Source organism: Protomyctophum parallelum (genome assembly GCF_964188405.1).
Source record: "Protomyctophum parallelum genome assembly, chromosome: 4".
NCBI classification, from domain to species: domain Eukaryota; kingdom Metazoa; phylum Chordata; class Actinopteri; order Myctophiformes; family Myctophidae; genus Protomyctophum; species Protomyctophum parallelum.
The window spans coordinates 34570861-34597378 of record NC_139700.1 but is presented as its reverse complement, the minus strand read 5'-3'; the positions used below and the strand labels follow the sequence as shown (position 1 = coordinate 34597378).

The 26518-nt window shown below is 41.8% G+C and overlaps 1 protein-coding gene across 1 annotated transcript; it reads right to left on the bottom strand.

Moving 5' to 3' along the window:
* Positions 1-326: 326 nt before the first annotated feature.
* Positions 327-25878, bottom strand: LOC310857172 (aminopeptidase N-like; the record flags this gene model as incomplete). The annotated part of the gene is made up of 23 exons (XM_083762783.1): positions 327-338; positions 5000-5143; positions 5958-6039; positions 6345-6485; positions 7318-7485; positions 8626-8733; positions 9755-9846; positions 9963-10110; positions 10456-10511; positions 10696-10826; positions 11551-11627; positions 12689-12852; positions 13376-13441; positions 13710-13775; positions 15451-15594; positions 15809-15922; positions 16610-16764; positions 17448-17574; positions 18831-18967; positions 19499-19641; positions 20835-21021; positions 22435-22533; positions 25806-25878. 23 exons carry the CDS (start codon positions 25876-25878, stop codon positions 327-329), a joined length of 2634 nt encoding a protein of 877 aa, XP_083618909.1.
* Between the last annotated feature and the right edge of the window lie 640 nt (positions 25879-26518).

The following is a 26518-nucleotide window of genomic DNA, read 5'->3' as shown; positions in this document are numbered from 1 at the left end:
CATGACAGGTTTAAATATACACAAATACAAAAATACAACAGGTACAGAATGTGTACACAATATGCAATATTTAAGCACAATAATACACATTGATTTCAGGATAGGACACAAAAAGATTGTCATGGATAACAAAAATCTTATTTGAAATTCCAGATGACTCATTTGTTAATTGTTTGATGTTGAAAATAAAAAAGGGATAAAGTCCCAAAGCTCCTAGTGAGGAAGCTGAGACCATTACTTTAATTATCACCAATTGTGTCCGATGCTGAGAACAAATGAGGATGAGGACTAGTAGTTCTTCAGGAGGGGCACTCCATCAGAGTACATCATCCGACAACCTACAGATAAGAAAGAGAACATGTGAGATACAAATAGTACAACAGGTGAGTATTTGGTGAGCCTCAGGTCCTACAAACCATAGAATCAGTTGACAATGAGTCTTTTCTTGTTACACTAGATGTGGAAAGTTTATATACGAACATCCCACACCAAGGTGGTCTAGAGGGAATTGAACACTTTCTCAATCAGAGGGTTGAAGTTATCCCCAGCACTAAATGTTTGAAAGATCTCACTGAAATAGTGCTTACTAAAAACTTTTTCTTGTTTGAAAATGACTTTTACTTACAAAAATGTGGTACAGCTATGGGTAGTAAGATGGCACCCAATTACGCTAACCTTTTCGTTGGGCTCCTTGAAACTGAGTTTATTTTAGATTCCAGTCACAATCCGTTTCTACAACACATTCAGTTGTGGAAACGTTATATAGATGATATATTCCTTATCTGGACTGGTTCTTCTACAGAGTTGACAGCCTTCCACAACTTTTTAAATGACAGCAGTCATTCTTTAAGGTTCACCATGGCCTCTGATCGTTGCCGAATGAATTTTCTTGACATTCTTGTCATTAAAGAAAACAACAGACTAAACATGGATCTGTATAGGAAACCGACAGACCGAAATGCCCTGTTACATGGTGAAAGTTATCATCCGACCCCATTGAAGAGGGGCATGCATCCCTATGGGTCAGTTCAAACGGGTACGTAGGATCTGCAGCTCAGATCAATCATTCACTACACATGCAAATGACCTCCAAAATCGTTTTGAACAACGTGGGTACCCAGATGAATGGATCAAACCTGCCATAGACAAATTCAGTGAATGTACCCAATTAGATTGTCTTAAAACAAAGGAGAAGACTGATAAAGCCCAACAAATTAACTGTTATACACAGTATTCTCCATTAGGGAGACATTTCGAAGCAACGATCAAAAAGCACTGGCATATCTTGAGGTCAGATCCCTCCCTAGGAAGAACCTTTTCTGCCCCTCCTCGCATAGTCTACAAAAGACCACCTAATCTTAAGAACCTCTTGGTTAGGTCACATTTACGTCAGGAGACACCCACACATTTTTTGTCTGATGTTCCAGATGGCAATTACAAGTGTGGCAGATGTGCACAATGTGGTTTCACATCTAAATGTCATACATTTAATCACCCTACTACAGGCAAGACTTTTAAAGTCAAGGGCATTATCAGCTGTACGACAAATAATGTGGTCTATATGCTTAAGTGTGTGTGTGGGCTTGCCTACATAGGCAAAACTCTAAGACCCCTTAAAACCAGAATTTCGGAACATAGGAGTGACATAAGAAACAAAAATTTCAAAAATCCTGTAGCCCTACATTTCCACCAAGCCCAACATTGTATTTCCTCCTTGAGGTATATTGGTATTGAAAGGGTCCAACTGCCACCTAGGGGTGGAGACATTGATGTTCTACTCCTTCAGCGTGAAACTTTTTGGATGTCAACCCTCAATACTGTTAATAAGGGCTTGAATGAGTCTTTCGACATCAGACCATTCCTATAATTGTACATTTATTATGAGTCTCTCAATCCAGTATACCTTTGAGTACATTTGTGGTGAATTTATCCCCCTTTTTACTTGAAGGTTGAAGGCCTGCATGTTGTTGAAGTGAGTGGTGTTGTGTGGAGTAGGAGAGCCCAATGATGGTCCGTTGCTGCCCTCTAAAGGCCTGGCTGCATTGTCAGTTCTTGGAATGTCAGCTAAACCCAATATATCACACAGGGGGTACCCGAAATAATTCCCAGATTAGTGTTTTTTATTTCTCATAAATGCTGCCTGCTAACGATGCAAACAACAGCCTTGCCTGTCGTATGTGTGTGTGTGTGTGTGTGTGTGTGTGTGTGTGTGTGTGTGTGTGTGTGTGTGTGTGTGTGTGTGTGTGTGTGTGTGTGTGCAGTGTGTGTGTGTGTGTGTGTGTGTGTGTGTGTGTGTGTGTGTGTGTGTGTGTGTGTGTGGAATAGCACTAATTTTCGACATTTTACTGTGTCTGTATATTTACATCTGTAGCCTATTGTGATTGTGCTATCATGCCTAGACCTAATTATAACTTATTGTAGACATTGTTGTTGTAAAGTTCTGAAAATGCAAATGATTTCCCTAGTGTGAAATAACATGATCAATCAATCACAGTTATAATAGACCTACTTACTGACTGAATTACATCTGAATAGCAAAGCTAATTACATATTAGCATGTGAGAAATTACAATTCAGCCATCTATGTAAACAAATTAGGCAAAAGTACATATTCAGTCAGACAACTCACCCCGAAAGTGAAGACAACTCACCCCGGAAAGTGAAGACATCTCACCAAAAAGTCCAGATAACTCACCCTGGAAAGTGAAGACAACTCATCAAAAAGTCCAGATATCTCACCCCGGGGTGAGTTATGTGCACTTTTTGGTGAGTTGTCTGCACTTTTTGGTGAGTCATCCGGACAACTCACCAAAAAGGGAAAGGGGGTGAGTCATCTTGTTACCGCCGGCTGGAGACTGAGGCCCTCATTTATCAATCAAGTGTAAAATCTGCCACAGATTCGAGTGCAGGTTTCGTAGTACACCCACGTCGCCACGGCATTTATAAAGTGATCGCAAACAGCTGATCCTTCCTTAATTTCGTTCTCACGTTAATAAATGTCACGGCTGAATTTGATCTGGAACGCCCTAAGAACTCAAGCCTCGCCCTCGTTTTTGCGACATGAACAACGGCAATACGTTTCCTGAAACCATGGTTACATGAAAAAATAGGTTTCTCCCGTGCCTTGCTGCCCGCCTCACCCCCCTCTCTCATACACACGCACAGCACGCACACGCAACTTGCAAGCCCAACTAACTGGTGTGTTGTTAAACAAATAAAGAACGAACACCTGCATGAATTAAATAAAGTTGTAGGCCTAGTCCTACCCTGTCTGTTTCCCTCTCACCTCGCTTGCCTTGCTGTCATGCACGCACGCACCTACATGACACATTAAATAAAGCTGTCTGTTTCTCCTCTCGCTTCGCTTCCCTTGCTGCCCGCCTCACCCCCCGCACGCACGCACGCACATATCGCTATTTGCAACTTTCACTGTGTGTTGTTAGTTGTATATTAAATTATGAAAGTATTTTTAATTTAATATACAACAAGATATATTAGTGAACGAAAACCTGAACCTGTGTACCATAATTAAATAACAAATAGGCACACACACGCTGCTGTTTTGCAGGTGCTCCTCCTGTCCTGTCTGTCTCTCTCTATCACAGTGGTCCGTCCGTGACCAACTGACCATGCACGTTCCGACGTTCGACAGTCTATTTAGATTGCCTCACAGTCGTTAGTCACTGCAGTGGCCGGGCTGTCAACTGTCATTATATGAATGTGCAGCCAAAACCTATATAGCCTCATGTGGCTGGTGCATGGGCTGGCTGGGTAATATACCTATATCTCCGATGCAGTTCCCACTTGCGCTGGGAGCCTGGCACGGTACATTTGGCATTCGAGCGACGCGTCGGGTTTATTATATTGCACATACCGTAAGAAAGACATCGGCCTTCATGCTGTAGATTAGGCTACAGTAGGCTATACCTGCACGTTGGGACTCTCCGCAGCTGAGCTGCAGCACTGCTGCACTATACTCTCCAACGTCCCGTCATGGAAATATTTCAGCACAGACAGCCCAAATCCTCGCATGTATGCGCTCATGCAAAACACTGTTTAAATGGCTTAAGCATCTCTTGCAACATTGTTTTTAATTGCGCGATTTTATCTCCTACTAATTTCATATGACACATGTATTCCTTAACATTTTTATTTATTTATTTTTTACATGTAGCCCATATACATATACATACCTTTTATATAAACATTTTAGGAGTGAATACATATATGTTTAGATGCCTGTGACAGCCTCTCAGCAGTTCAGACAAGGCTGCTCCGCTTGTGTAAGACAGAAAAAAAGCGTACGGCAGCTGCTGAGCAGACGTGACTTTTGATCGTTGTCACGTTCAATTTCAAGCTTTGCCGGAAATGTTAAATGCCGAAAATGTTAAATGCTGAAAATGCCGAAAATGCGCCCATATTTTGGCGTACACACGGTTGATAAATGAGGGCCTGAGTGAGGAGTGTGGAATGAGTGATGGCTTATGTAGGTCACACCTGAACTGTGATTGGGCAATGAGTTGAGTGATGTGATGGCAAACAGGTGTCTCATTATGGATGCAGGGAATGGGGAATGTCCACCAACTTTATTTAGATTTAGAAAGGGAACGTGACATCACACCATTGAAAGTAGTAGCTGAAAAACTCTCAAGATGGCACCACCTGTCCATTGGACTCAATGGATAGGGGTCTGTCTGTGTGTGTCACTGTGACTGCCGTAGCTCCTCACTGCCTGCACCAATCACTCCCACTTTTCACACAGGCATTGACCATAATAATATGGAGGTCTTAACGAAGCCCTTTTTCCAATTTAACAACTTAATTAATTTATTAGTGAATAAAAAATGCGAAAACGCACCCAGGGCGTGCAGTACCCCCTGCGGGGGAGGGGGGTGTGTGCGCAATATCTCACAACAGGTAAGGGTAAGGGCTAGTGTATATAATTACCCTTTTTGTCCTACAATCTACATTATTACCAAGAGCTCACGCTCTCTCTCACAATATTCTGCTTGTTGAACCAGTCCAAGATGTCTTGTTTGTTCTGTTTTAGCCAGTTGATGTTGGCGGTGGTCCTCTCATAGGCCTGTGTCAGAGCCAGCGTGGCTGAGCCAAAGTCACTGTTCTCCTCTTCAAAGTCCTTAAGCTACAGGGACACAGACATGGATGTACAGTCAAGACCCGGGGTCGATTCTACAAACACCTTCTAAATCAGTGGCTCCCTCAAATGATTTAGTAATGAAAGATTATTCAAACTTTTTTTTTGTTTTCAATGTTCAAAAATAGCAGATGTACAAGCTAGCAGTGTGTCAAGTCAAAGTCATACGATTTGTCACACACATTACCGCAGTGAAATTTGTTCTCCGCATTTGACCCATCTCTTGGAGCGGTGAGCCGCAGCCATGCCGTGCTCGGGAATCATTTGATTAGTAGATTTGACCCCTTTGATCAAAGGGTTGGATTAACCCTTTGATGCTGAGTGCTAAGCAGGGAGGCATGATTGGGTCCCATTTTTACAGTCTTTGGTATGACCCGGCCGGGGATCGAACCCCGACCTCCCACTCTAACCACAAGGTCACTGTCTGGCATGAAGTGACATGCTTTGAGCTTGAAAATCTGCTTGTAGATCTACTACCTGCTTGTAGACCCCCCCACCCAATCTCAAAATATTTTGTTCCAGGGGACCCCCAGAAAAAGATGTTCACTTTAAAAATATATATTCAAAGATTTGCACAAATTTTCATAATTTCTCAAAGATGGCAGATATTTGTGACACACTATGAGCTTGTAGATCTTCTATTTTTCAATAGCCAAGGAAGGAATAAAATAATGGTAAAAGTGGTTAAAATAAATAAAAAATGACACAGATTGCTTTCTCGGTTTCAAAAGGGTTAATAGAAAATGGTTCATTCTTGCACATAAGTTAGGTACTAAGTGATGTTGATTATTCCACCACACACCTGCTGCAGTTCAGCTTCAGTAGAGAATCTCTCAGTGACTCCACTGATCAAGTTGGCAAAGTTGAAGGAGTCTTTTCCATAGCTGAAACACAACAAAACGGTTCAAAGCTGAAATCCATGTGGATGTGGGTATCAAATTGGAAACGCAGGCACTCGGGTGACACAGTGGGGTTCATTAGGTGAATCTCTGTCTTTGATTCATTATTTAATTCTTCATCATTCAATACTATAACCAGTTCCTTTCAATTTGCTCATTTTTTAATGCACTCACAGTTGAACACCGTTACTGCAAATGTAACTGAAGAAATCATCGTCTCTCTTTCTCTCACACACACATCTTTATTTCCGACTTTATCTATTGACAGTGCAATACTGTATAACACTCACTATGTAAACATGTATTCCCAGTTTTTCCTGACAAAGTCCCAGGCCAGGATTTGCCCATCTCTGTTACCGGCAATGGAGACGATGACTGAAGTGGCATCCTGCCTCCGGATCATATTTGGCTCTAAGCTATAGTTGAGATACCTGGAAGGGCAGAAGAGACGGAGTGACGCACGCACTCACGCACACGCACACACACACACACACACACACACACACACACACACACACACACACACCACACACACACGAGGAGGGGCCCATGCCCCCGCCACCCCCACCCAGAAACGTGCCTACACAGCCGAGTATTATCATCTTACTTGAAATGTGATGTGATGTCTTCTTACCCCTCCCCCCCCCCCCCTCTCTTTCTTTCTTTTCTTTTATTTTCTGAAGATGCAAGTAGGCCGGGCGCAGCGCACGCTTGCGACCAGCAGCAATAACTTTGGTCTGACTGATGTATTTATATGTGTTTCAAGCCTTATGACCTGCTGTAAAACCTTTTGCCCTTCGGGGACACTAATAAACAACCTTGAACCTTGAACCTTGAACCCCGGGTTGGCCTAGCGCCAAACCCCGGGTTGGCCTAGCGGTCCGGGCACCAGTAGTAATGCAGCCTGACAGCGCATTGCGTGTTAAAGTCCCAATCCTGACTAACTTTGCTGTATGTCACTCCCTGTCTCTCTCTCTTCGTTCCTGTCTGTCTCCTCTTACTCAATAAAGGCAAAAAGCCCCAAAAATATCTTAATAAACATGTGTCTCAGTGACTGAATCCAAACACACAGAAAAACCGTACCGTATTCACAGTCATCATAGATTATACGCTTCTGTCTGCCAATTACCAACACCGGAAAAGATTACGGGTGCAGGAAGCACATTCTCCTCCAAATAGATCAACTGTGTCACACACACACACACACACACACACACACACACACACACACACACACACACACACACACACACACACACACACCTTTTCAAGAGTTGTGTGTCGTTGGTACACGCAAGAGCGTGCATCAGTTTGCTAGCTTCACTGGCAAGTGTAGCGTTCTTAAATTGGTCCCAGCCAAACTTCCACTCTGCCTCGCCCCCTGCTGCCATGGCTCTGCAGTACACTGCCGAACGCAGGTTGGGATGAATCCTGGCAACACATTAGGATTAGTTTATCTTTAAGGTATAGGCGTCATGTGGCATGGAGTGAGTTTAACTGGCACAGCACAGTAAAATACATGATCAATCAATACCACTTGTACCTTGGGTTGCCAACCATCCTGTGAAATCCCTCATTTGAAAACTAATTAGACGTGTCCCTTATTGAAATGATTAAGGGACACTTTGTTCCTTATTTTGGGGAATCAATCAATGACACAAGTCTTATGATTTCAAACAGCTCATATACGATATACTATAAGAACACAGGTTGTAAACAGTGAAAACAAACCCTCTGAACTTAGTGAACTGGACCCGAGTTGTCTCAGTACTTTGACCACTTTTTTCTGTCTACACCAAATGTAAGCTCACAAGTCGCGTTGCGACATGCTGAGAGCCTGTAGATTGGCTATTTTTTAATATGGATGCTAGTGTTGAAGTGATTAATATAAAATACAAAAACTGTACAATATTTATAGTGACAGTTTTATATTTTTCTGTCACAGATATAAGGTAGGCCCGCTCGTGTCCCTTAACAGTTTGACTGTTTTTTACGATTAACCCGCATTTTAATCAACCCCCCTTCACTGCCGAGATTGTTGTATTACCTTTAGAGCATACGCTGAATTATTTGGGCTTTTAATCCGCGAAAATCCATCAAAAAAAGCTCCCGTGGTTTGTTATGATCTGTGTGTAGCATCCACCATCTTGGTGCACCCGGAAGACGCACACAAGATTGGTTTCAATGAGGCGTTGCATCCAATGCATTTCCATTGGCCTCAATTTCCCAGAAGCCCTAGCAGCCCACAGCATGTGACGATTTCCGGTTTCGTCATCACATCGAAGGCATCCAGTCTCATACTCCGCGACGAAGACGGATTTTCTTTTGATTCATTACATTACGGCGGATTAAACACATAAAACAAAAGGCGGGTATGTCCGATACGGCAGCGACATTAACCTGGAGTAATCCATTCAAGGCACGGAAACTGTTAATTGGATTTCGGGTACTGACATGAGGTCAGTACCTGAAACAGTACTGACATGAGGTCAGTCAGACAACCACACAGCGAGGTACATAGACACACAACAGAGGCAGAGATGGAAGGTTACAAGTGGGTGTACTACTAACCTATTGTGATTAGTGTCCATCCATTGTTTGAACCATGTGGTGGTTAAAGTCTGGCATTCTGCCACTCCTGTTTTGCAGGCCATATCAATAGCATTCACCTGGTTGTATCTGCAGTAGGGAGAGACAAACATGATTAACATTTACTGACTCCCAAGAGATGTTAACTAGTGCCTACAGTATGCTTCATTGAATCAGTTAGCTTTGTGTAAAATACTGCTTTGGAAATATCAGCGTAGAGAACATGCTAGCATTACCAAGTTAGACTGTGTTCCAATCTCAATAGAGCACCGAAGTCTGACGTCACTTTCAGTAGAGGGCGCCAATACACAGGTTCATGTATTTTTTTATTTGCAGTGAAATCTCCATAGGGCGATTTTAGGTCGCTTCATATAAGAACTGTGTTAAAATAAACCGACCACCCCGGCCATCTGTCAGGGGAGTGGCTGTGCGTCGTTAATGATGTCCATTCATATTTGATACAGCCAGTTTCTGGAGAAAATGGAATTAATGTGGCCGCAAAAGCCTTGAAACTACATATGAAGGCAATGTCGCTGCTAATATACGTCACGCTCAGCTGTCAACACATTGCGTTCATAAAAATAAACTTAATTAATATTCAGTTTCTGTTGTGCGACGGGCAGATCGATGCAGCCACCCGCCTACCCGGAAATGTAGTCTCTGGGTTGTTTGACTCATTTCTAACGCTTATTTTGTTACTCTTTGGGTATATTTGTAAATTTCCACCTTCAGTCGATGCTTAATATCCATATGAGTGAAAAGGCCGGGGTGATCGGTTTATTTTTCAAACACAGTTCTTATATGAGGCGATCTAAAATCCCCCTATGGAGATTACAATGCAAATAAAAAGTACACGAACCTGGGGACTGACGCCCTCTACTGACAATGACGTCAGGACTCCGGTGCTCTATGACTTTACCTACCATCATAAACAATATCACGTCATCATCATCAAAATGTTTAACATAAAATCTTCTCTTCTGGGGGACCCTGGCACAAAACATTTTGATATGGTGGTCCGCGGCCAAATACAATATAAATCTGGGGGTCCTTGACATGAAACAGTTTGAGAAATACTGGCAGAAAGTATATATATCCAGACTATACTTACTGGTCAGTGTGTCCACGTGGAACCTGCGTCCATTCTGACGTCACGTTCTTGAAGTACAGGAAGAGAGGAATCACCAGCTTCTTCATGTAGTCCTAAAAATGTAAAGATTTGATGCTATTCTAGTTATCCAAGTAACCTTTCATCAGGTTAGATGTGTCAGAACACACAGAAAGACATTATGAATAAGAGAGAGACTCAGATATTATACCTGCAGAGGCCCATAAACTTCAGTGCGGTCCAACATCCGGTAGTAATAGTGCATGTTGTTCAGCGCAGACTGCCAGGGCACGTATTGTGTTTCTCCTTCTAGATAGAGGGTAGTCCTCAGGGCTAGAGTAGTGTGAAGTAAAGAGGCTCTGGAGGAACAGTCACATTACTGTATGTTTATGGAGATGTCAATTCATATTACTTTCATGATCATCAATGAGGAAACGAAGTGATGAAGACGACTAAATTGGCCTACTGGCAGCGTGCACAACATATGTGGCCATCAATCCAGCGTGGTTTGCGAGATTAACTCCAGGCAAATAGACAGAGACACACACCGACAGACAGACCCTTTTTTTCCTCTAGCCTGCCCTAGATCAATCAATGTCTCGTAAAGTAGGGCTTTATGAGTGAGCACTGCGTTGCAAACCAAACTGTGTTTGGTTTGCTAATCAATGACTCACAATGTTAGTTTGGTAGACACTGAAACTTACCTGGCCAGATTGAAAGCATCATCCACCAGTTGTGCCCTGTTGATCACTGGTACAACCTGCAAAACATTCAAACAGTTAGTGGCAACAGAAATGTTTATAATGTGGAACATGAACAGCAGGGAAGAAAGTGAAATTACCAATTGTGTATGAAATAAAACATAATGGTATTACAGGGTGGCTATGTCTGAAGATGATGTCAATAGATCTTGATCTGTGGTCTGACATTAAAAAATTGTGCACCTGGTGGTCTGTGTTGAGTTGTGTGAGGAGTCTTTCCCAGTTGCCAAGATCATAGTTGACTCTATAATAACCTGTCACATTGATGTTGGCCAGAACCCAATCACCACCACTCTTCATCTCAAGGTTTACCCCTGGAAGAGAAATAAAGGTAGTGTTAACTCACTGAACTGTCAAGAGAGCAAGATAATGTACGTAAACATAGAAAGATAACGCATTATGTAATGTCCCATGTGCACATACATTGTGTTGCAGAAAACAGCAGTGCATGCAGCAAAGCGGAGGCACTGCATTATGCATTGTGTTACATTGTACTGTATGTGTCAGCCTGTTTCAGATTCATTCCAAATCTGCTTGTAAATTAATGTCCAAAACATACTGTCAGAAAATTATACAACCTGATTTTATAAAAAATAAAGAAGAAATCCGTTTTTTAGATGACCTTGCAGGCTTATGCAAAGGCTAAAATGAAATTTAGATAGTAGACAGATGCCAGGTCAGGTACACATGGCATCCTATAGTGTATATATAGTCTCAAAGTACAGATGATAGATTTTTGTTACCGTATAATGTATATATATGTACACTGTTTAGTATACTGAGTAGACTGATGATAGGTTCATGGTTTACCTATGATCCTAGATTATTTGATGTATCACCACACTTTTTCCTTGCTTACTGTAAATCGCTCTGGACTAAGAGCATCTGCTAAATGTCTAAATTGTAAATTGTCAGCTTAGCATGGTAGCTACATCACTGCTAAGTGCAAACATACTTACTGTCATTAGCAAAGTGATATATAATTATATTGCTGATTGCTAAAAGAGAGGACCCACAACAGTACAGGTTGGTTCATACCCGACTTCTCCATCAGCCAAGTGTCTCCCTGAACATCTCCTGGCTTCATCCACCTGATAGGAATCAGCCATGTATTGCTGACAACAAACATAAAGTATGTGTAAATCAGTCATTCATTCATAGGTAATGCCCAAATAGGATTAGTGAGTCTGAGTAATTACTGACTGAGAGAGAGAGAGAGAGAGAGAGAGAGAGAGAGAGAGAGAGAGAGAGAGAGAGAGAGAGAGAGAGAGAGAGATTCAATGGGTTCATCATCATGATCTAGCAGGAAAGTGTGAATGGAGGAGTGGTAGGAATACATAACTAAAGACAAAAGGAGGGAGCTAGGGAAGGAAGATGTAAAGGGAAGAATAAATGATTTTCTATGTGGATCATGGTCCAAATATGCACATTAAAAGCACTTGTCAACAACTGATGCAAAGCATCACAGCACGATAACAAAGTCAATGCAAAGATAGATGCGAATTCACATTGTTATTTTTGTCAACTAAAACTATGACGAACAATGTTGGTCGACTACCATTTTTCACTGACTAAAACTAAATCAAAACTAAGCTATGATGACTAAAACTAATATGACTAAATATATTGACAATTAAAACTAAATGATAGGGAGGGACTAGTGGAGAAGATATCCAGTAGAACTAAGGACAAGTCATTTTATTGGAATTTATTAAAAAAACTAGGACTAAAAAACTACTTTGCTGTCAAACTCGACACTGGCTGAGAATGACGTCGTGACGCACATGGCGTGATTAAGCACCAATGAATCAAGCAAGAGATAAGATGTACCAGCCTGGGATCCAGCATGATTCACCTTTCTCAGTCGCTGTGAGGAAAATAAAGTTAATCAGGCTGGATCCCTGGGTAGAAATGTTCTTCACGTTGGGTGTGAAGAATAGTGTTTTTTTTTAATGTTTTTTTTGTGACGTTTTCCTTTATTTTATATATTTTATGGAGGGACAGACAGTAGGCTGACAGGAAATGGGGAGAGAGATGGGGGGAAGACATGCAGTAAAGGCCGTCGTGATCGAGAGTCGAACCCGCGGTACACTGCCAGACAAGGTGCCTGGACCACTGAGACATGGCCCAGGCCAAGAATAGTGTTTTTGCTGTGTGATGTGGTCATGTGACGTACTTATATGATACATTAGGTTCTGGGTCCAGTAGAAAATGCCTCTGGGATAATGCTCCAGTAGAGGTATCTATGGTGACCACAGGGAAGCCCATTTGGAAGACCCAGCCTTTCATAATGTCATTGACCCCAGCAGGAAGGGTCAATGCACCGTTGGCATCTACCGCCTAAGGAGTAAACATGACAGATATCCATTGTAAAGAGGTGGATTTAAGGCCACAGTATAGCCCAGGTAAACTGCTGCTTCATCCGCTTATTCTGGAAGTTCAGTGTTCAACTCTGGAAGTTCAGTGTTCTCAAAGTGGGGTTCAGGGATCGCCAGGGGTCGTTGAGGGGGATACTCCAGGGGGTCCCCAGCGAATTGAGCAATAATTTAAACACTTGAACTCTATTTTCACACACACACACACACACACACACACACACACACACACACACACACACACACACACACACACACACACACGTATAGAACAATTGTAACACCACAAATCTTCTCTCAAGTATGTCCCTGGCCCAAAATAGTATTTTCAGGTGGACAAATACAATTAATTAATTTGCTGGTCCTTGACATGGAAAAGTTTGAGAAACACAGCTAGAGAGTACCAAAGTTTCCCCTATTAGACGGTTATTAAATCAAATGTAAATGTAATGTAGTAGTAGGGATTACTTTGCAAAACAAGTTCTTACCATTTGTAGATGGTCCCACAAGTCTGTGCCTGCCGTGTTGCCATAGGCAAAATGATTTAGGTAGCTCTGGGGAAGAATGCATCACATCTCAGTATGCCATTATGAGATCACTGGTAACCGTAATAATACCATCCTTCATTTCCAGGAAGTGATAAGTCCTCATTCACATTCATGTTATATACAGACAATCTAAATATACATAGGCTACTACTGTAGTGTACTGTATCGGTGTACCAATATTCTCCAGCGCAAGTCTCAGCCGCGACCCGCCCCTCTAGACCAGAGAACACGCTGGCTAGGCCAGGCTATACAGTAACGTAACACAAATACATACTTTGAGACCCTGGACAAAGACTTGTTCTGATAGGAAATCTGACAACATCCTCAGCACTGCTGCACCCTGAAGAGAAAGAGAAAGGAACTGAAAGTTAAACAGTTCATTTATACATTTCTAGAGCCTGCAAATGTAACCAAATGTGTTTGGGGACATCAGAATCACACTCAGTTTGGTAGGGGTCCCCGACCCGTTACCATTGCCCAGCCTTTACAGTATTACAGTCCCCGGGTGAGGTAGTGAGCAAATGACGAGAGGGCAATGTGAGCTTGTAGATCAGCTAATTCTGATTAACTTTCGCCTATTATGACAAGTGCCGTGCAGTGTTGTTTTCGTCGACTAAAACTAAGACGAAAAATGTTCGTCGACTATCTTTTTTTACTGACAAAAACAAATGGAAACTAAATGAAAACTAAGCTACGATGACTAAAACTAAGACTAAATATACTGACAATTTCGTCGACGAATAGAAACTAGACTAAAATGCTAGGAAGGGACTAGTGGACAAGAGATCCAGTATAAGTCATTTTACACTTGGTTGCATGCTGAAAATAGCTGATCTACAAGCTCACAACGCGTCGCAACAGCTTGTAGATCGGCTATTTTCAGTGTAAAAACACTCATTACGACGGCATCAAGACCCGCCAAAATAAATTTTAGTCGACTAAATCAACTGTAGATTTAGTCGACAAAAATCTTATGACATTTAGTCGACTAAAACTAGACTAACACTAAGACATTCCAGGTAACTAAAATGTGACTAAAACTAAATGAAGTTTCAGTCCAAAGACTTTTGACTAAACTAAAATAGAAATTTGCTGCCAAAAACAACACTGGTGCCGTGTGATGCTAGGGTTCATGTGGATAAGTGTTGATTAATCCTAGAACACTAAACATATTCTTTGTTACACCATCACTAAACGCAGGTATATTTTACCCAATAAAATATTGAAAATATAAAAATATATTGCAGTACAGCAATACATGGCAACTTGAGGTACTCTTCTTTAATATTTCATCATAACTTTTCACAAACAAAAAAAGATATTTCATGGGTGGCCCTATCATGGGGTGGCAAAATTGTGGGTGTATTGGATTTTGTATTGGATCACACTATCACTAAACATGGGTGAAATTCACCCGGAGACCTGCCTGTAGGAAAAATCAGGGATGTGGGCAGGGAAACAAACCTACCTTCTATGATGTCACTGAGCATCATGAAGGTACTGAAAGACCCACCCGCCTCAGACATCAGCAACATTATGAAAATATATAATAATATATAATATATAATCGTCCGGGTGAAAATCACCCATGTTTAGGGTTAAACATTATTTTCTCATCATCTTCATGTAAAATAAGGCTACTGGGTAATGAGCAGTGATAATCTGTATCTAATTTATATTCCCTTATTCTTGTCATGAAAGTGTTTATTGTACCTTGCTGTATGAGATGCTATCAAAGTGCTTATTGTACCTTGCTGTATGAGATGCTATCAAAGTGTTTATTGTACCTTGCTGTATGAGATGCTATCAAAGTGTTTATTGTACCTTGCTGTATGAGATGCTATCAAAGTGTTTATTGTACCTTGCTGTATGAGATGCTATCAAAGTGTTTATTGTACCTTGCTGTATGATATATTATCAAAGTGCTTCAAGTACCTTGCTGTATGAGATGCTATCAAAGTGTTTATTGTACATGTACCTTGCTGTATGAGATGCTATCAAAGTGCTTCTTGTACCTTGCTGTATGAGATGGTATCAAACTGCGCACTGATATGATGTGGCAGGACAATGTCTTCTTCCTTGGAGGACAGAGGGTGCGAAGAGGCCAGGGCGTCCACGGCAAACACCTCTTGGACATGATTCAATACTATCAAGTCTTTCTGGATGGAACAGACAGATGCAGTCAGTGTCTATTTAAATGTGACATATTTATCAATATATTATGTGAATTCAAGTCAAGTTTATTCACACAGCACTCTTAAAAACAGCAGTTTTGGCTTAGCCACCGTGTTGTATACAGAGGTATAGAAAAACAAAGATACATACACGCACACACACAACACACACATTAGTAATTTAGTTTATATACTGTACCACGTTCCATTGTGGTTCCGCTTTGTCGGCTCCCAGATAGGAAACATAGGAAGCGAAGCCTTCGTTGAGCCACACCTCGTTCCACCACCTCAGAGTCACCAGGTTACCGAACCACTGGTCATGACAGTCAGACAGTTAATCCATACACAGACAGACGTATACTACAATAAGAAAAGGTCTAATCATTTTTTGGGGGGCATTTCCATGCCACAGCTTTTCTTCTATGAATTATTTGGTTCTGTTTTAATGTACTGTTTCTTGTGAAGCTTTTTCCACACTGGTTACAGTTGTATCGTTTCTTTCATCTGTCCATCCGGGCTTGTTTTATGACACAAACATTCCAAGATATATTTATATCAGCCAGATGATGTCTTGCGTTGTCATTTACTGCACTAAACAAACATTAACGTCCATAGACTACCATGTGGGGGTCAGTCTACTGTACTGTACTGTACTGTACTGTACTGTACTGTACTGTACTGTACTGTACTGTACTGTACTGTACTGTACTGTACTGTACTGTACTGTACTGTACTGTACTGTACTGTAGCCAGCCAGCCAGCCAGCCAGCCAAGCCACCCAGCCACCCAGGCACACACAAAGCTACTTAAGGAAGTGGTTGCACCACTTAAAAACAAATAAACTCATACACTGAGTGTTCCTCATACTGTCTGAGGAAGAGCTCGGACCTCGAAATGGCACAGCTTTTTGTTGGTGCAATAAATCTGTCACATTGGAGCCCTCAGTGTGCAAGTGTTTATTTGCTTTTCTCTGCTAATTATTAAACACAAATAATCTTACCATGTGGGCCAGTTCATGAGCGATAATGGTGACAGTGGTCTCTTTGTTTCTATTGGAGGAGGTGAGGGGGTCATAGAGCAGATTGGTCTCCCTGTATGTGACCAAACCCCAGTTCTCCATCGCCCCATAATAGAAGTCTGGAAGAGCTATTTGATCTGTAAGGCACAAAATCATAGTCTAGGCTGGGCAAGTTGAACTGAGCCATATGGCTGTGAAGCAGGTTATTATGATTGTACACCGTAGGGGAGAGACATATTGCTGGTTTACATATAGGACAAGCCTAATAGTGGACAGTTGAATGACCTCTGCACAGTAGATAGACTTTGACAGAGGGTAGGAGGTGTTGTAGTACTAACTCACCAGACTTTGACAGAGGGTAGGAGGTGTTGTAGTAGTAATTTACCAGACTTTGACAGAGAGTAGGAGGTGTTGTAGTACTACTGTAACTTACCAGACTTGGACAGAGGGTAGGAGGTGTTGTAGTACTAACTCACCAGACTTGGACAGAGGGTAGGAGGTGTTGTAGTACTAACTCACCAGACTTTGACAGAGGGTAGGAGGTGTTGTAGTACTAACTCACCAGACTTGGACAGAGGGTAGGAGGTGTTGTAGTACTAACTCACCAGACTTTGACAGAGGGTAGGAGGTGTTGTAGTACTAACTCACCAGACTTGGACAGAGGGTAGGAGGTGTTGTAGTACTAACTCACCAGACTTGGACAGAGGGTAGGAGGTGTTGTAGTACTAACTCACCAGACTTTGACAGAGGGTAGGAGGTGTTGTAGTACTAACTTACCAGACTTTGACAGAGGGTAGGAGGTGTTTTAGTACTAACTTACCAGACTTGGACAGAGGGTAGGAGATGTTGTAGTACTGTTGGAAGAAGTCCAGTATGGGTCCAGTCAGATTGAGGGCATAGTCTCCCTGTCCTTCCTCTATGGCCTTCCTCCGAGCCCAGATACGGATCTGAAAATAATTACTTATGCAATATTATTGAAGCAAAGTTAATGCTATTAACTAAAGTACATGATATCAGCACAGCTGTGACTCAGTCATAGAAGATAATCGCAGCCATGCTGATATAGAGTATACCATGAACTTGAATGTATTTGAGGGCGATACCCCCTCCTATGTCCAGCTTTTGGTGTGTGTAACCCAAATTTTGTCCTAACACAAACATTGAATGCCATTGACAATAACACAACCATTGATGACAAAGGTGAGGACGCAAATTGTGATTTGCCGGAATGAGATGATGTATGATGATGTACGATGATAAGAGTGCCCCCTCACTTCACACAGATTATTGTCTCCACCAGGCCGAAGGCATGTGGGGAGAGTATGTTTTGCACTCCGTCCGTCCGCGTGTCCGTCCGTCCGTGTGTCCGTCCGTGTGTCCGTGAACAGCTAATCTCTGCCACCGTTAACCCGGTCAATGCCATATTTTGCACACACACTCCCTGGATGCCAACGATGAACCTCTGCCCCAAACTTTCCAGAACGGCCTGTTATAGCGCCACCAGGAGGCCGCTTTGTGCAGGTCGATGCCATATTTTGCACACACACTCCCTGGATGCCAACGATGAACCTCTGCCCCAAACTTTCCAGAACGGCCTGTTATAGCGCCACCAGGAGGCCGCTTTGTGCAAAACAAGTTTTTGCACAGTACACCTACAGATTTTGTCCAAACATCACGCAAATTGGTACACAGTCTCTCTAGAGCCATTCAACGAAACGGGTCTTTCAGATTTATCACACTCCATCCTGATTGGTTAAGATTGGCTTCCAAAGTTCACAGGAGTGCTCAGTTTCAAACAAAATGCTGCAAATCATGAACACATCGCGTGATTTCCGTGAAATTGTGCACCCACATTCCCACTAGGCCGAGGACGAAATGCCACATGAACAATTTCAACTCAGCCTCAAGGTGGCGCTATAACTGGCCGAAAAGTGTTTTTACCTCTAACTGCACGGATCTGTGGATAACCTGGTGGAGACCTGTGCCCGGAAGGGCACTTTTTTTGTCATATAATAGATACATGTTCTTCTACGTTCACTCTATTATGTGGATATGACTATGACATCATGTCCACTGCATGGGTAATTAGTGAGTGTTTATGAGGTAATACATTTTGTCTCCTTCTATAGTTGAGGTGGGCATAATACATGAAAAGTTACCAATACTCCTTCTGTAGAGCTGGGCATAATAAATGAAGAGTTACCAGTATGTCTCCTTCTTCAGAGATAAGATGGGCATAGTCAGAGACGATGATGGCCAGTAAATAAGTGGACATCCTTTCGGTGGGCTCAAACCTTGTCCGTGTCACTGCCACTTCATCTATGGTTGTGTTAACAACCTCTGGATAGAAGGAAAAAACACATAATTGGATGCCATTTTCATGCATGAAGTTGCACAACGACTAGCCTCGATACCCAGGCTTTCATTTCGTCTGCGCGAAAGATGAAAGCCTGGAAAAAGCCGTGGGCTGAACCAGTCTAAAAGTGGGAGTCAACCCTTCCGGGTGGGCGTCGCTCTAAATGATGTGACGTAGCGCTGCACTAGGAGGGAGAGGAGGGGCCGGGGGTGACGGACAGATCGATGAGATCCAATCAGGGTGCGCGCATTTCTGAGGCGCGACCCGCCCCTCTAGACCAGAAATGTCTCTGCTTAGGTCAGGCTACACAACGACAAATCATATTGCAAGCAGGCTTAATAACAGTGACAGGATGTCGCTCTTATTAGTTTGGCTAAAATAGCATTGCGTACCAGAGATACAATACTGTAGCTTCTGATATGCTATGGTTACTTGCTGTGAATGTTAAAGGTTTGGGTTACAGTATATCAAAGGTGGTTAAGTTCTTTCACACTGCCATTGCACTTTCCACTCACCTGCCTCCATGCCATTGGACAGAGCTATAGTTCCGGGGGAGTGAATAAGAGTGATATGGAAAACGGCTTTCAAAGCTGGCTCATCAAAACAAGGAAAGGTCTTTCTTGCATACGTTGGATGCATCTGAGAAGTGATAACAACCCTGAGAATGATCAAAACATCATCAGTATCACTGAACACTGACACTGACACTGAACACTGACAATTCAATTCTTAGCTAAACATCTGCATACTGACAGGAACTGCAGGTCAAAACAATTCAGAATATTCTGCCATGGTGCAATAGGACCAAATAAGTCTAGCATTCAGTTTAAGATATTATTTTTTTTGCGGCTTACGCCTTTTATTGGTTTTTTGAAGGGACAGACAGTAGGCTGACAGGAAACGGGAGAGAGATGGGGGAAGACATGCAGTAAAGGCCGTGTCGGCAAACTGCGACTGGTTTACCAGTCGGGTGCCCAGACGGTTACGCCACCGCCTGGGTTAAATGTAAAATGTAAACGTAAAAAGTACAGAAACAAGTCGCATACTGCAAAGGACTCTTCTTACACAACACATTTCCACAACTCCAGTCAAAGATATGGTTAACTCGATCAGCCATAAAGTTTTACAGACACATTCGCCAACTCCATGTAGCATTTAGGATATTTATGACTTATATTTCTACTTATATTTATTTATGATGTGAAGACAGTTACCACTCAAACTACTTCCATATTTTACTGGTGAGAAGAAAAACAAGTTGGCGTTTGTTGAGTACAGTTTTGTATGTTTACTGCGTTTAGTAGAAGGAATAAATGTCACTATTTATTATTATCACATTTGCATACACTATAGTATACGGTTACGATAGAAGCGTTTATATCACCATTTTAAGCCCAGAGTCTAAAGTATCACATTTATTTTTGTACAGTTCATGTATCATGTAAATGAGAACATCTAATTAGAAACTATCTTTAGCTAAACCTTTTCAATGTTTGGCTCCTGGTCAGCAGGTACTCTTGTGGCTGTAAATAGCTGTCAACACCAAGAATAAATAAATATAAAATAATAAAATAAATATATTACAATAACTACAAATATGTTAAAAAAATATTGTTCCAACTAAATGGATAGCAAAGTTCACAACACAACTATAAGGGCGATAGTGGTGAACAAGATCGCTGGGATCACTTTCAGAGCGATGAACGTCAGCCTATTAAAATCTGTCCAAATGTACAGGGCGTCACGTTCATGTTCACAAAATTATTATAGTTATCATAAGTGGCGTAGATGGCCCTTAACACTTAACAAGACCTTTAAGAACAATACCTTTAACAACACCTTTAACATCACCTTTTGACCTCATCTTCTTCATATTCACTGAGGTACAAGCCAGCCAAGTCATCCGACAGCTCTCCGGTGAACTCAGTGTACAGTTGGTACCTCTGTCCTGTAGTCAGTTTACCTTTCAACTCTACGACTAGATACTGAGTGTCAGCCTCCAGCCAGTGAGACTTAATATCAGGAGCAGACACTTCACCTGAAGGGAAAGAACATTTTCACGGAAACTTTATTATTATCAGTAGTACTGTAGTAGTAAACAAATTGTACAAATTGTAGGCTATACAAAAGACTGATGATGCGTGATCATGTTTGATGTCCTTTTCCTTTCATTATCTTTATTTAAGGTGCAAGTTAACTGATGTTCTGATGAAACAGTCCTAACAGGTCATATTTCATATTGTCACTGTCGGGCAGAAACCAGCTACTGTATCTCCAGTTTCAACTTTTTTTTTAATTATCAGTGCTATTGAACACCATTTACGTCTGTGTGTGCGTTTTACAAATATTTAACCAATGAAAAGTATTAAAAAACACTTCTAACTAAACCTGCTAACTCCATCCAAGTATCTGACCATGTATAAAGTCACCATACCAACTTTGATGAGGCAGTAGTGCAAGGGTCGGCAAGTAAGTTCGGCTTTGGGCCAAACTCTTACAAAGACATTAGATGGTGAGCCAGAACACAATCAATGTAGTCCGGCAGTCGAGGTGGACGGGTGGGAAATTTGGTATATAGTCTTTTTTATTGGCCTACAATATTGTGTACAGTATATATACATACGGTATATTCATGAATCCACTTGCTGACCGGCTGTCGGTATTGGGCATTTTTTATAGGGGTTTCTTGTGGTCACATAAAGAAAAATCATTAACATCCTATGGCAGGCAAAAATGTAGGGGGTTTTCATGATTCTGAATCCATTACGGTTGAGAAATGACAGAGTTACCATGTGGGAGTCCCTCTACTGTACTGTACTGTCACTGTACTGTACTGGCACACCCATGTGTGTTTGTGTGTGTGTTAGGTTGCGCACAGGTGGTGAAAAAGAGATCCTGTCCATGAAAATCACAAACAGGATAAGTGACAGTGCGCAGCTCTGGTGGAACCTGAACCTGGAACCTTATATACAATAATAACTATATTGTTATAAAAGTTAGTTATGTGTGTGGAATAAAAATAGATGGAAAATCATGTGGAATAAAATGTTGCAGGTGCAGGCCTCATCCTTGAAAGAGGCACTTAAAGGATATTTAGTTCGTCAAAAGGTTTCAAATGAACAATTTATCTGGAGACACGTCTTTGGAACAAGAGCTCTTTCATGGTTCAAGGTCTCTTAGAACGGAGAGAAACAATGTATCATTTAAGGCATGTATAACACAGCTTGAGAGAAGTTTCAAGTCATTGGAAATGATTTACTAAATAATTTGACAGGCCAGGCCATTATCGCTGCCGGGTCAGTTCTGGCCCACGGGCCACCTGTTGCCTACCACTGCAGTAGTGTGTTGTTCTAAAAACATGTTTTGTTTTGCTTTTCATTTCCTGAAAAGTGAATATTTTGGACTTGGCTGGTTTCTGCCCGACAGCAGAGATATTGTGTATGTACTGTACCTGTAGTGGCGAGTCTGACTGTGTTGTAGATCAGCCGGTTAGAATGGATTACAATCACATTGGTCGGTTCCACACACTCAAACTCCACCGTAGAGTGACCTGTGATGCATGGAAGTGTCAGTAATGTAAAGACAGATGGTGATGATAATCTGCTAATCTGATAATCTGATAATATTTTTTTAACAGCCCTCTGTCTACAGACAGCAGTCTGTAGACAGAGGGCTGTTAAAAAAATATTACAACGTCATTCAGGCGTGGACTTAGCTTTGGGAAGTTAATACAAGTTACATACAAATAAAACCCTACCAATTCCATTACCCCCTCTCTATTTCCCCTTCCTACATACCTATAGTGTGTTTGTCTTATATGTAACTTCAGCAACGCTATTTTCAGCAATGGAATAATCCATTTTTCTTGGTGGGTAGATCTTGTTGAACTGGTCATTTTTAAATCAGCTCTGAAGTCAAAATAGTGTGGGCACCCCTGGCTTAGCTGGTCTAACACCGGTAAATTCTCACTACATAATGGTTGGGTTCTACATAATGGTTGTGATATACAGTATGTCATAACAGGACTGCAGACAAAGAGCAACCTTTATAGAGGAATATTGTGTTAAGGCCCTGATACAATGGCTGTAGTGTAGCCATACTGAAGACGCCAAATTGGTGCTTCAAAACGTTGACGTGTCTTTCAGAGCTCCGTTCTTTTTAGAGCAGTGGTTTTCCAGGCCCATTATTTATTTGGCATTTGAGCTAACGGACCACCATTTGATGAGATTTAGCATCTCAGACCCAAAACTAAAGAATATTTTGTTATTAATGGAATAAGATTTTGTACACAATTCCATGCTGTGTTGATGTTTGTACCATTAGGAGAGTACATGCGAACGTTGATCAAAATAACAATTCTTCTACATTCTCTAATTGTGTAGACTTCTTGTAAATTAAGTAATGCAGATGTTTAACAATAATTTAAGTCTACGGGTCCATTTGGTTTCATTTTACGCTCTCAAGAGTTAAAGATTCACTCCAGGTCCAGGTGGTTACCAACTCTCCATCATTTAGCTGGGGACCACCTGGAACCTCCTCAAAGATCACTGGTGGTCCCCGGACCACTGGTTGATGTGGTGATTGATTTAGACTTAGATTTAGAGCATGGTAGCACAGCACAGACCATGGAAAATGTACTTCAAACTTGTATTGTAGCGTATATTATGTTTGTTGCCACTTGTTGTGACCATTGTAGGAACAAGACCATGTTTAAATTAAACTGCAATATGTGAACATGCAGACTTGCAGACTTGCATGATGACCCAGTGATGCTGGCATCAATGATTTCATTGTGTCTTTATTTTAATACTCTATCCTGGAAACCCCTAAAATGTACAAGCTAGTGCACAAATGACTTTGATTCCTCACCTACCACCCTGGTGGGTAGAGGGGTCAGGCGAGGCCACAGGGTCACATTGTAGTGATGTGGGACCAATGCAGTTGGGAGACGATATCTGTGAGAAATGTACAATAAGGAAAAACAAACAGCGTTCAGGGCGAAAACTGCTCTCATAATCAATAAAGCATGGATTACAGTATTTAATCCAGTTCACAAACTGCAGTTTACAGTGTTATAATCTACGAACAATCTTTTGTTCAATGTTTAAATAGTTGATCTTTTTAAAACCAGCCTGGGTGACAACAGACTGCTGGGCGAACGCCGGCGCTTTGCATTGGGGGTTAGATCAACGTAATAACGTATGGAATGAATTATGTACTAGCCATATATGGAGCCTGTCTTGAGTGTAATAGGGTTTGATGAGGTCAGATCAACATATGGAATGTCGCGGACATTGTTTGTTTAACTGTATGTAATGTGTTTTATTTTTAGTTGTCATTATTATTTATTTATTTTTGTTCTTTATTTATTGTTGTCAAAACATTTCGTGATAAAATTTTGTTTGTATTTGTGCTGCCATGGGGATGTGGGGGGGGGGGGAATATATGTAAATTGTTTTTAAAATACTTCTTTGTAAAGAAAACAATAAACATATGTTTAAAAAAAAGAAAAACATATGGAATGTCTGGATTCCTTGGGTCATGACGCATCTCCCCATATAGGCCACGCCCATTTGCGTCATGATAGATTTTCCGCCATTTTGAATTCTCTCAAACACACTTTTTGCTCCTCCTCCTACGAACTTTGTCCAAATCTCACAAAAATCGGTACACATGATCTCTGGACTTTTCCATTGAAAACAGCAATTTTGATAGTGCGTATCGTTCGGCCGTAATCAGCTTCCGAAGTTAGTGGGAGTGGCCTATTTTACAAAAACCGCCACAAATCAAATCACAAACCAAATGTCCAACCCACCCCAAATTTGAATCAGATATCGCAGGTGGTTTAATCAACCAAAAGCCAAAAGCAATTCCATTTTCATCCATAGGGGCGCCACAAATGCAAAAAGATTAACCGTTTGTTGCAGATGATTTTCTTTTTGGGGGGCATAAATACCCTCCGAATTACTTACACATGATCACAGGGGTGACGTGACATTGTAATTGGCTGGCAATATTAGTGGGAGGGGCCTATGTAAGCGACTGTGGCAACCACACTTACAATATTTTAATACATTTGGATACCTTGTGATTGTGAATGGGACATTCTGCATAATGACCACTTATGGGTGGCCATGCAATTCAAAAACTATTAATACAATACAATTTTCAATCAATCAATCATGATTTACTATTTTCTACATTACAATAGTATTGATACTTTTATTTCAGTTTTTCCACCACTGGAAGGAAATAGCCATGTCCTACCTACCTTTGCCACGGATGTTTGACGACAGAACTACCAGCTGTGAGGGCAACAGTCCACAAGCCAACGATGACTGCCACAGATCCCATGGCTAGAAAGGCAGCAAATACATACCATTTGTTAACATGGCAGCTACGTTTTCCCATGGTTTCAGTGGCACAGGTAGGCTACACACAATCACCTGAAGAAGCACTTGGATTAAAATAGCTAAAACATTCTAACACTTGCTATAAACGTCCAACACTTACTGTCCACTCTATAGGCTAAGTTTCCCTATCTCTCTGCACTGAGCTACAACAACAACATGCATCACTATAGGCTATAGTAATTCATGTATTGGCGCAGATCTCCCATGGGTTGGGTTGGTCCGTTGGTGAGAAGATTAATGATGACAGTCGGTTTAAGAGATAAGGATAGTAATTAATTAACCACAGCAGCGTTTTATTGGGCTGTTAAGGTCACATGGGTAGCCTAGTATTCATGTTAAAACACTCACCGTAACTGACAGGACTGGGGTAATGACGTCAAAGAGTTTTGCACGCTGTTGTTTTACTTACTGAAACTTTGGCTAGCGACCGGTGGCATGTACACTTTCTCTTTCGGGGGCTGCAGGCTGCTGTTCCAAATCATGGCACACTTAACTGCCGGGCAGCACTGGTAATTGGTTCTCACTTATCACAGAAGTGGGGTTCGGATTGTTATAGGGGATTCACACTATGGTCCCGGGTGCGCACTCGGGACCACTTGGCAGATGTTGTGGTAGTGTGAATGATGCGTACCGTTCCCGGGAGCGGATCGCCCAACCGTCCCCGGGACCGCATGGGGGGAGGGTCTCTGGACCGTTGAAGTGTATTCAGATATACGGATCGATCGTTCCAATGTGAATGCATGCAGTCGACGAGCCAAGCGTCAACAAAAAAAAACACAGCCTCTGCACGATGCGTAACACCAGCGCATTTCTCAACGCCGCCCTTCTCCTGTTGAATCTGCTTATACGCGCAGCACCGCGCTGATCTTATTCTGCGGACTACACGTGGCTCTTGGGCTTTGCTTGGCACAGTTTCCAAAGTAAAACAAAATAATAATGCTAAAGTAGAATCCATAGCAAACTAATACACTGGAGCACAGAACTGACTAGCCCTGTAAACATGACTCTCGTGGCAGTCATGTTCCAGGGCTAAGAACTGACTGACACAGTGAATAGCAGGCAGGCTGACAAGTAGTATAACGGCAAAAAGCCAAAGAGGCAATGCAATTCAGTGTGTCTGGA